Here is a 12,822-nt window from a genome sequence, read left to right on the forward strand (position 1 = left end):
AGGTCTAGTCGATATTTAGGATGTGTGGGACGAAATAAATTTTGTCCTCATAACCCTTTTAATAAAAGTAACAACCTTGTTTTCGCCTGCAAACTGTCAAGTCTTCCACAGACTCCATATTCAACAGCTTGTTTCCTGTAAGTGTGTGGGTGCCAGTTTTTTTGGCATATTGTAGGCTTTTTTTGTGACCTGATGGGAAGTGTAAAAGCAGCTCAGATAAAGTTTTCTTCTCAGCTAACTGGAGAAAATATTTTATTTGCATACGCCTGGCTGAAAATGACCGGTAACATTAGCCTAGCCACTCCTGACCGATTATCCCTGTGCCCTTCTCCTCAGTTGATGAAGATGGGATGGATTGCATGGACAACGAGCGACGGCCACACTTCCCCCAGTTCTCCTACTCTGCCAGCGGGAGAGAGTGAGCGCCACGCAGCCGACACTGCCTCATCCTCATCAAGGTCACCACTGGAACAAATTAAGTCTTCAGCTTCTAACAGCCCCGGCCCTATTGACCCTCCATCGTCCATCTTGGTTCTGTCATTTGTTTAGCTAGACCAAGGGAAACTTCTGATTTAGGGAGTTGGGAATTTGCACGTGGGGTCGGACCAAGGTCCAGCCCGCTCAAACGTCCTCACAGCTCCAGCCCAAAGGTTGGGTCGAGATGGGAGAACTTTTGCTGGTTGTTAAGAGTTTTGTATTTATTGTGTTTCTCTTTTTGGTTTAAGATGTTGCTCCACATTCCTTATTCAATGGGAACTGATATCAAGACACATCCATTCAGTTCAGATGAAAACATATAACTGCATGGCTAGAGATTCACATGGGTTTTTACGATTCCAATCTCTCGGGTACATGTAGTATAACTACACACAATCGCTCCAGTCTCAGCTTTTTAAGGCTCACCTTCTGTTATATAAACTTAAAACTGCCATAAACGGTTTACTCAGGCTTCACAGAGGACATCTGTGTTCAACTCAGTCATCAGGACTAGCTTTACCCCTCATCATTCCACAACACAGTATTCCTTCATATGAAGCCCTGTGAACCTGAGCTATGCAGTGCTAAACCATCACTAAAATTACCCGTTAGAAATGGTTACTCAGATTAATTCCACCATAAATGTATTCATGGAAGGCTTTATTTCTTGCATATCACTCCCTAAGAAAAATTGTCTCAGTGTTTTATAGAAAAGATGGCACGTTTGACTGATGTGGAATGTTTTATGCAGTGATAAATGGCTGTGATGTAGTTTCATATGATGATCAGAATGAATTCCCTCAGACTTTTTGTGAGAAACCCTTTCCACTCAATGCTCAATAGTGCAATCACAGTATAACAAAAAACAAAAACAGCATTAATAGAAAAAAATGTCAGGAAGCACTATTTTATTTGTTTTATAATAAGAAAAAAAAGTGATTTAAAAAAAATATATATTTAAGCAAATTTAATTTATTCTTTTCTGTTTGTTTGTTTGTCCTCTCGTTTATTAAGAGTGCTTTCGAAGTCTCCTTTTTTGAATAAAACAAATGCACCTAAAAAGGCTTACGAATGTAGATGGGTCAATGCAAAGGCCTTAGTTTGTTTTCTATTTTGTTTTCTCTTAACTGTTTTTTTTTTCTTTCTTCACATCAGTGTAGTGTTGTTCTCTAAAGAGTTTCATTTTCCTCCTCAACATTGTGAGCAGTCTGAGTGATGTTGAAATGTGTCGCTTGTCTTTCCACCAATGAAAGGGCTGTAAAAGACCATACTGATTCATTGAGCTGTCCTCTGGCAGTAGGTTACTGTATGTGAAAGTCTGTAACAGAGAAGGACACATGCTCCATTATGCTTAGCGTTAGCTTTTAACGAGCATTTAAACACAACACTGCACATACTCGTTGTTCCTTCAAGGCAGGAGTGTGAAAATTAAGGAATCATTTTGTTTAATTGTAGGTATGGATAAGTTAAATGCTATTTTGAGCGTTAACGTGCTTCGCTACATCTAATATCATGTTCACATTCCTTTCTAAAATATTATAGTACACAAATCAAATCCTTCCATCGTACGCCAATCAGATATTAGCTTAAAAATTCTTCAGTGAACATTAAGCATTTATAGGGCTTTTCACGCTGCACTTAACCACGGGTTATCGACGTTTTAAACACCGGAGTAATGAAACCCTGCTCTGGAGCAGAGTTAGCACCGCTTTTGTGGCGTTAACCCCGCATTGCGGTGCCAAACTTGTACAGTGTGAAACGCTGCAGTGTTAGAATGTTACAACTAGATGCTTAGCAACCGACAACCAATCGCGTGCCTTATGTTCACGCGCTTTGGGCAGACACTGAAACACCGCGCGATGTATAATAAACAGTCGTTTCTGCGTATGATCTGAAAAATGTCAAACGGCGATGGAAAACGCAACAATTGGAGTGAAGCAGAGACCGTTTCATTCTTACCTTTATAGTTCGAAAAGTTGACTCAGAAAAACTTGATATTACAGTCAGCAATGTGTAATATGAGGACGCGCAATGCTAGAGCCTTTATGTAAAAACAGGTCACGTGCTGCGTTTGTCCAGTCAGTAACACTGACACCGCGAATATTCAGACAAGGACTTTAACCCGAGGTTTAGGAATGTGCAGTGTGAAACGGCAGCTTATAAATACCCAGGATTAACTGTTAACCCCGGGTGTATTATGAGCAGTGTGAAACGTGAATAAAGATAACCCAGGATTCCGTTTACCCGGGGTTTAGAATGACCAGGGTTAACTATTTAGTGTGAAAAGCCCTTATGAGTTAAAAATGTTTCTGGTTGCAGACTGAGGATTTACTTGAATGAAGCTTGATAAGAGGATAGTCGAGGGAACTAGGATAGTGATGAATGAGTTCAGATGGACAGTGTTCTTTAAATGAGGTCAAAGGGAAACACAGAGTAATAATTTGATATATGCAGTACATATCTTTATAGTGTTCGGCAATAAAAACAGTATGTGGTGTTTATTTTCTGAGTGTAAAGATGGCTTATGTGCATGTTGCTGTTGTGTTTAATGTGTCCTTTTAATTTGGGCAGGAATGGCAAAAACTTAAATTTATATTTGCCTTGAAATGTGGCCCAGTGCAGCCCCTGTATGAGGTTGTGATGAGAATTTTCGTATTGAGGTGGGACATTAATAAAGAGGGAAGTGATATACGAGGAAGGACTGTCGCTAAAATGATAAGAATGATGTTAAAGGATTAGTTCACTTTTAAATGAAAATTACCCCAAGCTTTACTCACCCTCAAGCCATCCTAGGTGTATATGAATTTCTTCTTTCTGATGAACACAATCGGAGATATATTAATAAATATCTTGACGCATCCGAGCTTTATAATGGCAGTGAGCGAGGACCAACGAGTATGAAGCTGAAGAAACTGCATCCATCATAAACGTACTTCACATGGCTCTGGGGGGTTAATAAAGGCATTCTGAAGCGAAGCGATGCATTTGTGTAAAAAAAAAAAAAGATCCATATTTAACAAGTTATGAAGTAAAATATCTAGCTTCCGCCAGACTGCCTTCCGTTTTCAAGTTACGGAAAAAACGGAACTGGTGTCGCGTTAGTTAAGCTTTTTCCATAAGTTGAATAGGGAAGGCGTAGCACGTAGCGTAGCTTTTTGAACCGCGACACCACTTCCGTTTTTTTCTGTAACTTGAAAACGGAAGGCAGTCTGGCGGAAGCTAGATATTTTACTACATAATTGCTCATACTCGTTGGTATCGTTCACTGCCATTATAAAGCTCGGATGCATCAGGATATTTATTAATATATCTCCAAATTTTGTTCATCAGAAAGTCATATACACGTAGGATGGCTTGAGGGTGAGTAAATCTTGGGGTCATTTTCATTTGAAAGTGAACTAATCCTTTAGAGGTATGTATATGAAAAGTGAAGTAGAAAAAGGTTTGATAGAGTGAGGCGTCTGAACTGGAGTTTCTTGTATGTGTGTTAAGGTCTGATGTGGATTTGATGACGAGTGGTTAAGAACGATTCAGAAAGTTTCTGTCCACACCCCTCACGGCGAATAGAGCTTTCCGCCAAAATGCCTGCATTGATTGTGAGCAATGTTCATTTTCCAGTGGTGTAATGTGAGATGCTGTAGCATGGTACTGTTGCTCTATTGCCAGATTTTTTTCATTTAAAACTGTGATGTCCAACCCAATAATGTTTTCTGATAGCACAGCTATGGTACTGCAGGAAGATTCGCTGTTTGTGTCATTCTGTCTTCCAACTTAAACGTTTTCCTTTAGATCATTCCTTGCCTTTTCCCCAGTTCCTTTTTCTTATTTTATTTATTTATTGTTTGAGAGAGAGAGAAAGAGAAAGAAAAAGCGGTTAATGCCACTACCTGATATAATTTAGGCTTGTACTGCTGACTGTTTAGTTTTTTGGTGTTCAATTCTGTTTGTTTGCTTGTTTTATTACTTTTTTAATTTATCACAGAATAACTTTTTGTGTCTTGTTTTACATTTTCTGGTTAGGTAACATTTACAATTTTAAATTTATATTGAATAGGGAGATGAAAGCACTCATTTTGCATTTTTTATTTGCTCTTTTATTTTTGCTTTTTAACTTTAGATAAACTGATTTGTGATTGTACGACTCTTATTTAATCATACTGTGACGCTGTTCATCCATTTCATTATCTTTAATATGCACTTGTGAGGGACCAAAGTGTTTTCCTCAAGACATGGAGAGGCAGAGTATGCTGATGTTCATTGGGGCGGTACCTTGCATGTGAAATACATTCATTGGTAATACTTCATTTAAACAGCAGAAGGGCCTTTGGCTTTGGCCAAATCAATCACACACTTTTGTAACTCCATATTTTAACACTCGGCTTTGTATCTGCCTGTAGTAGCACTTTCATACCCATTGCTCTTTTTATAAAGCTCAGCATAAGAAAATAAGGTCCCTGCTTTGGAATACAGGAAAATAAACAAAAGGAAAAAAAGAAGAAAATACTTGAAAGCACAGATTCGCCCTCATAGACCTCATGCTCATAGATTTTACTTTTCTGAGTGATTGCGCTCTGTAATATGTAACAGCGTGGATGCAGATAGACATGAAATGCTGCCAGGAGACACAACCTTTGCCTGGTGACACAGACAGACTAATGTTTCCCAAGGTTTCCTAATGCTCTAGTGTTGTAGAAAAGCTGAGCTGTTCCGGTGTCACCACTTCAAGAGTTTCAGAGGACAATAAACCCAACCCAACCTAAAGTCATTATTCCCTGAATACTGAACTAGTGTGAGGAAGGGACCCATGGAGACATGGGCGGCACGGGCTCCATCCCTCCTAAGCGCACCTCAGTGTGCCACTGCTGCTACTGTTTGTACTGTCTACAACAGATTTTCTCTATATCGCGCTCCTGGTAGTGTATTATGAATGAGCATGAATTGTAAAGTATTTATTTAAAAATAAAAGACAAATCTTAAAAAAACGACAACAACAAAAAAACAAAAACATTTTATGTCCATGTAGCTTTAGAGTTTGTGACATTTCTTGACCTTGCTAGCTCTGTCATTAGATCCATGTTAAGAACTAGTCATGTGGTTAAGAATTTTACATGGAAGGGATTAACAGAAAAATATTTAAAAAAAATAAAAATAAAGAACTGTATAACCATCCATCATATTTAAAAAAAAAAAAAAAAAAAAGTTTATTTCCTTAAATACAGTATAGGGCCCACACGGATGCGGGAAGCTTATCTGCAAGAAACTGTTTTTGTACACTGTACATCCTAGTATTTTTACACGTAAATGTATATGATAGGGATGCACATTATTTTCCTTCTTACAGACTGCTTAAATAAAGCACTGTCAATCTGCTTCGGGTTGAGTCGTGTCTGTTTGACTTATTTGCTCCAGACAATTCATTACACACCTCAAAACCTGCTGATGAATTTACAATCAACGTTCAGATGTTAGGAAATCATTTTAATACAGTTTACAAAAAGTATTAAAAAAAAAAAAAACACCATTGAATCTGTCCCTGTCATACAAAAACATTAAATAATAATAAAGGTCCCTGTTTTGGTATAAAATATATGAAAAATAAAATGAGAGGGGAAGAAAAACTTAAGCACAGATTCACCCCTCATGAACCTCATGCTGTTTTACTTTTATGAGTGATTGTGCTCTGTAATAATAAAAAAAAAAAAAATCCCTGTTGTACAAAAATAAAGATTACGCTTTTTATTTATTTACTTTTTTAAAAAAAAATAAGTGAACTGTGACTTATAACTCAAACCAAAGTACTCCACTCATTACTTTTCATTTTGTGGATATGTGTAATGTATCTCGTAATGATTGAAGTAAACTTATGGGAACAGCAGTGATCACATGACCCCATGAAAACGGCCCTCACGTAGTCAACGTGTCCATTCTTTTCTCAACATGCATCTGGGGAGATACTGACACACAGAAGACAACTATGATTGAGACTCACTGACTGTACCACTGCTGACAACCACTAATCATCTCAACAGACGAAGAAGAAGAATGAACCACACTGTCTTCCATCTCATGACGCTTTCGTTTATTTCCGATAATTCCTTGTATAATCATCTCTCGCAGTCTGAAGGCTTCAGTGTGGCGGTCAGCGAGGCAGCATGTGGGTGTTCTTAGACAAATGCTCAGAGGGAGAGTCTGAATTACTAACTCATTCTAATAACAAAACAACAGCATGGTAGTATTAACAGAGCCGAAAGCGCCGGCGCTTTGCGGAGCATCACTCCATTTGCAATAATCTCCAACGAATGTCAGCATTCGGCGATTCGCTGTCTGTTGCTGACGTGCCTCTAGCAGCAATCTGGATGAGCATCTGTGGGTGCCTAGTCTAGCGTGATGTGCAGCCATGGCTACCAGCTGCTGTGGTGCTTGTGTGCGCTTCTCTCTCTCTCTATGGGTGAATCTCGCAGAATCAATACAAAATCAAGATTCAACAATATTATAGCCAGCGTAAATAAAACAAAGCCTATTTTATGACCACCACATTTTTTAAACATTGTGACCTTTTTTTAATGACAATTTAAGCAGATTCCTACCTAAAATTCTCATTACCTCAGTGCATCCAGATATTTAACTTTTTTTTAATTAATTTTTTATTTAATTATTCTTATCAGATTTCTGTAATACAGGTATTTTGCACTATATGACGTTAAGAAAACTGTATTACAACATCTAGTTTGGATAATTCAGACGATACATCTCGCATCACCACACGCATACTTCATGGTTCTCTCGTGAACGAGACTAATACGGAAGAGAGGAAATTGTTGAATAAAATCGGTATTTTCTTTTCTTTTTTCTTTTGCCGCACAAAAAGTATTCTCGTCGCTTCATGACATTAAGGTTGAACCACTGTAGTCACATGGACTGTTTTAAATGTCTTTACGGACATTGAAAGTGTTAATTGTCTTGCTGTCAATGGAGGCTTCACTGAGCTATCGAATTTTATCAAAAATATCTTAATTTGTGTTCCGAAGATGAACAAAGGTCTTACGGGTGTGGAACGACATGAGGGCGAGTAATTAATGGCATAATTTTCATTTTTGGGTGAACTAACCCTTTAAATCATAAACAATCACTATACTAATACTACAAATTTTTCACAGAAAAAAAAAAAAAAAAAAAAAATTGCAACATTTTACCAAAATCAAGATTGGTCAAAATCTCATGTTATAAAAGATGAAGTGCTATGGTAATACTGGGCTAAACTGCAAACTGTTTGCCCTCTCTCTGTCTTCACTATTCCCTGTAGTTTCTGAAACAACCAGTTCTTTATTTACCCTTGTAAGTTCACAAGTACCAACCCCCCATCCCACCCCATAAAGACACTTTCTCATTGGATCTATGCGAATCCCATAGGTGACCTATTTTGATCTCAAAAAGGTGAGTTGTCACTGAAAGGTGAGGAGTTTGCATCTATGAACACATAAATAAAAACTGCCGAAAGTTACAGAATGAAATGCCGACACAGGAACAGGTATAGGACTGTTCAAAGCAAGCTTTGGGGGTGTTGATGGACTCAATCTACTCCATCTATGTTTTGAACATCTTTCCGAATCCGATCCAGACAAAGTCTTTGACAAAAACACGATTTTCTCAGGGTTTTGTTAAAAATAATATATATATATTATATATATATATATATATATTATCTGCACACACACACACAATAAACTAATTATATATTTATATATATGGTTTTGACTTTCTCTCTGCCAGATAACATGGAAGGACAACAAATGTGCTATTAAAGAATTTTTATGACATAATTTTCGATGCTAACCTTATTTTTTAAGATTTTACGCCATTTTTATCTTCTATACTGAGTTTAGTGTTTGCAGTTTTTGAATTTTCTCCACTGGCTTTAAGACAGATAGTGAAAGAGGACAGATGACAAGATTTTTTTTTTTTTTTTTTTTACTATTTCTTTAAAAAAAAAAAAAAAACAATACTTCATTCAACATTCATGAATGTAAATTGGTAGTCCCTTTGACATGTTATTAGGCATAAAACATAAAAAAGGAGAGAAATAAATAAATAACAATATAATACAATCAGAATTTATAAACAATAGTTAAACAGCACATGTGTTATACAATAAGTTAATAATAAAAGAAACAAAAGACATAGATAAAGTATTATGACAAAAGAAACTGATAAAGATATGAAATGGATTGATTTGAACCTGCATCTCCGTGGCTCAGCATGTCTGAAATATATGGCATATGATGTGTAAGTATTTTACAAATAATATATCAAAAGATATTTACAATAATGGGAACAATCCTTTTTTTGCATTATAGTAATGTGACTGTTGGTAGAGCAGTTAAAGCGGTTTCAAATACCTTCAGCCAATCATCAGGTTTTAAGTTACAGGAAGTTCTGTAGCAGAGACTGACCTGGACTTGCAGGTTGTGCATGTCCTGCGCGAGCTGCTGGCGCTCCTGCATGAGCTGCTTCTGTCTGCTGAGGAGCTGCAGCACCTGCTGAGAGCTGGCCTGACAGTGCTGGTCCAGCTGCTGCAGTCTGACAAAACACAGACAGATGAAACAAACTACCAGACTGAGCTTCACAAAGGTTCTCTTGGCCTGGCTGTTTTTCAACAGCATGTTCTGAATTTTAGAATGTTGGTTGAGAGAAGAGCAGAATTGGTCAGAGATTTCGCAGATATCTGTCAAAATCTTTTGTCTGTTAAGGGATCATTTTCACAAAGTGAAATTCATCCAAAATTTTTGTCATTGTTCAGATGTTTCATCAGCTGAAATTTACACACAACGTAAACACTTTAGTATATGTCCATGTGCTACTGTACAGGATTCCAACAAAAGTGAATATGGAGAACATGGGCCTCCAGCTTCTCTTGTTGACTAGTGCCAGAGCCATTTTTAAAGCCTTTCTGGTGAAACGGTGTTCCTGCCTTTCACAATAATTGTCATTCACCTCTGATTCCTTAAATCCCATCTTATAATTTGGGAGTGTGAGCAGAATAGTTCTGCTGACTGCACTAGACAGCTTGTTCCTGTCCTCAGGCCTCAGTCTCTTCTGCTGTCTTGAGCGCTGTTGTTCTTTTGTCTCCCTCGCCCTCATCCTCTTTCTTTCCTTTGATTTCTCTGCTGGCCTTCCTGGCGTGAGCTGGACAGGGCTGATCATAGGGCTGTGGTGGGCATCCTGTCCCATGCTCCGGCCCTGCTGTGTAGGGAGCTGGCGCCACTGCTGCCGCCCACCTCCAGAGTCTGGCAGCGCTCTGACACTGGCCCTAACCTCCTCCACACACTACTTAGCTCCAAATGTTCTTCTGTATTAGTTCACTCATCCAAACCTTTATCTACAATTTTTGCTGTTCTTCAGGTCTTTCACAAAGTACCATTCATCTGCCATTGTTTACCAAAAGAAGAAATAAATAAGAAGAATAGAAGAATAAGAAAAACTTAAGAAGTGAGAGCCGCAAGAACATCTCCATTATTTGTAAACCTGTTTAAGCTCTGTTAGTGGACCATCTGCTTTTTTCACACAAGGTTTTCTTTTCTTCTCAAAATGCATGAGTTTATTGTTTGATACTGATACTGAAAAAAAAACGATCATTAATATGTAGCTAGAAAAACACACCCTAATCATTTAAAGAGAACATGTATTAACTCTATATGCAGACATATGGCATGACTTACTGTATAAACTTCTGTACTGTATATGTCATATGAGTTGTATAATGTATATGACTTTGACATCTATGACTCAGATAGAGATTTTTGAAACAAAATACAGCAAATACAAGCTTATAGATCCAAATACATGACTTTACAGTCCTCTTACCCCATAAGTCCCCCTTTACCCCAAACTTTAAAATGACTAATGTTAATAAATGTTAATACACAGTACACAAACGGTCAAAGGTTTGGGGTCAGTAAGATTTTTAAGAAATTAACATTTTTATTCAGCATGGATGCGTTAAATTGATAAACAATGATAGTAAAGACAATTAAAACACAACTGTTTTCAACACTGATAATAATAATAAATGTTTCTTGAGCACCAAATCAGCATATTAGAATGATTTCTGAATCATGTGACACTGAACACTGGAGTAATGATGCTAAAAAAAATTCAGCTTTGCATCATGGGATTAAATTTTAAAATATATTCAAATAGACAACAGTTATTGTAAATTGTAAAAATATTTCACAATATTACTGTATTTTTGATAAGCCATGGTGAGCATAAGAGACTTCTTTCAAAAACATTTTAAAAATCGTAGCGACTCCAAACTTTTTGTTATTAAACTCATACTAACAGTATGAGCATATGGGTCTAATAATATTGGAGTATTTTTCAAAGCAGTCAGCAATTAAACATACTGTCAGTATTAAACAAGAATTATTGAAATGACCCTTAAAGGCACAATATGTAATGTTTCGCCACTAGAGGTCGCTTAGTCAAAACAAAGGCGTAGCTTGATGACGCCTTGATTTCGCGGAATCATGGGAGGTGTTGTCTTCACGTCTACTGCCGGTGGAAAAGAATCCGACGGGACTCAGGCAGAAATCATATTCATGGATGAGCTAATGTATTAAAGATTTATTAACATTATTGTAGTATGAAGCAGGGAGTGGCTGAAAATCAGTTGAGTGATTGCTAATGAGAGACAAGTGCGTCACACGACACGGCTCGAGAGCAGTGGAGCTTTTATTATGTCACAGACGGCCGCTTCCGCTTCTTCCGGTCAAGCATATGTGGGTGTCAAGCAGTGCAGCTGCTATGAGACACTTGTTGCACACTGCAGTAAGCTACATCGATATTAGGCATGGTAAAACATGGTACTCACGGTAAACCAAGAAAACAAGATTTAAATAATAAGACTTACTGTGTTGAGCTATATAACAATGATTAGTTTTCTGTCGATGAATGTATCAAACAGTTGCTCACCTGTCTAATAAAAAACATAATATATTAAAGCGTCTTTGGTGTTTCCATGGTTTCTACAAAATAAAACCGGAAATCGAGGGTAACGCGGGTAAGATGTCATTGAGAGGCGACGCATGGACACGGTCCGTGTCCTGGTTAAAATTGCTTATTTCTCTGGATTTAAACATTCTTGGAAACATTTGGGATAATGTAAGTACACAAGTCAACAAAATATGTAACACTCTTTTAGTGGGTTTTGGATGTTTTAATCCAAAAATTTTACATATTGTGCCTTTAATACCATTTCATGCTTATAAGCCTGACATAATGTCACTTAAATATTCCAGCGAAATAATTAATATTTCTTGTTGAATCTAAAAACAATGTTTGTTCTTTATGCTGAGAGTGTCAGTATGTTGAATGTCCAGTAGAATCAGCTCTGTGGCCTCAGCCAGTATAATGTCAGGCATCCTGAAGCATTTAAGGCAGGTTGTGTAATTCAGCAGCTAATTCCCTCACCTCACACACAAGCCATCTGCAGCACCTTTGCACCTCTGGAGACAGACATGCTGCATTAACCTATTATACAATCACACCACCCCTTAATCAGCAAATGTCAAACACCTCTCAATCTCCCCCATATTTATCTGCTTTACCATCCAATGCGCATGACCCGTGCACTTGTTTAGGGCTGTGTTAGTTTGTTTTTGACTCCCATAAACCGTCCCAAAGAAGAAAAAAAAAGAGAGAGAAAACTCCCGTAGTCATCTCTGAAGCTGGACTCACAACAGGAGTCTGATTAAATTAGAAGGCTGTCCAGCAGCTAAGGCTGCAAATCCAATAACCTCCCTCCATTTACTGGCACGCAACTTAATTAGGTTTTTAATACAGCTTAGTGCATGGAGCTGGGCTGAGCTGGCCCGGCCTGGACACTGCTGCCTCTGCCCGCTACTGAGAGCTGGAGAAGGGTTTTAAGGGAGAGTAGAGCTTCCCCGCTGACCCTGGTGAAAGGACACCATCTGCTGGCTCCCAGGCTAACTGAAGCCAGCGCAACACACAGGCACGGCTAACCCGACTGCTGATGCGCTGAGAGAAAAGAGCGGTCAGGTAACTGTATTGGCCATTTACATATTTATAAAATGCCAATTAGTTCAAAGAATCTGGGTTTTACTTTTTAAAGCAAATATATATATATATATATATATATATATATATAACTGACTGGGGGGAAAATGAAAAAAAGTGTGCGAGTAACACTTATAACTGTTCCTGCAAATAAAACAATAAGATGTTGCATTTTTAGAACAATTTGAAAACACAATCTTAAAGTTGAGGTTCTCAAACGGCTCAATCTGAGGACCACTAGTGGTCCATGAAGGATTTCAAGTGGTCTGT

The 12,822-nt window shown here is 37.9% G+C and overlaps 2 protein-coding genes across 8 annotated transcripts in view; one reads left to right on the plus strand and one right to left on the minus strand.

Annotated features, from left to right (window-relative positions):
* The window catches only part of akt3a (v-akt murine thymoma viral oncogene homolog 3a), a 99,363-nt gene extending 93,516 nt beyond the window's left edge, over positions 1–5,847 (plus strand). For all 7 annotated transcript variants that reach the window (XM_051917906.1, XM_051917904.1, XM_051917903.1 and 4 more), the window contains one exon: positions 337–5,847. In XM_051917906.1, coding sequence (XP_051773866.1) covers positions 337–422 — 86 coding nt within the window. In that variant the 3' untranslated portion in view covers positions 423–5,847. The remainder of the gene's footprint in view (positions 1–336) is intronic.
* sdccag8 (SHH signaling and ciliogenesis regulator sdccag8) overlaps positions 5,412–12,822 on the minus strand; it is a 44,448-nt gene continuing 37,037 nt past the window's right edge. The window contains exons 17-18 of the mRNA XM_051917894.1: positions 8,928–9,054; positions 5,412–8,737 (exon numbers count right to left, since the gene is read on the minus strand). Of these exons, the coding sequence (XP_051773854.1) occupies positions 8,729–8,737; positions 8,928–9,054 (136 nt within the window). The 3' untranslated portion in view covers positions 5,412–8,728. The remainder of the gene's footprint in view (positions 8,738–8,927; positions 9,055–12,822) is intronic.

This window comes from Ctenopharyngodon idella, chromosome 13 (assembly GCF_019924925.1).
Source record: "Ctenopharyngodon idella isolate HZGC_01 chromosome 13, HZGC01, whole genome shotgun sequence".
Lineage (NCBI taxonomy): Eukaryota > Metazoa > Chordata > Actinopteri > Cypriniformes > Xenocyprididae > Ctenopharyngodon > Ctenopharyngodon idella.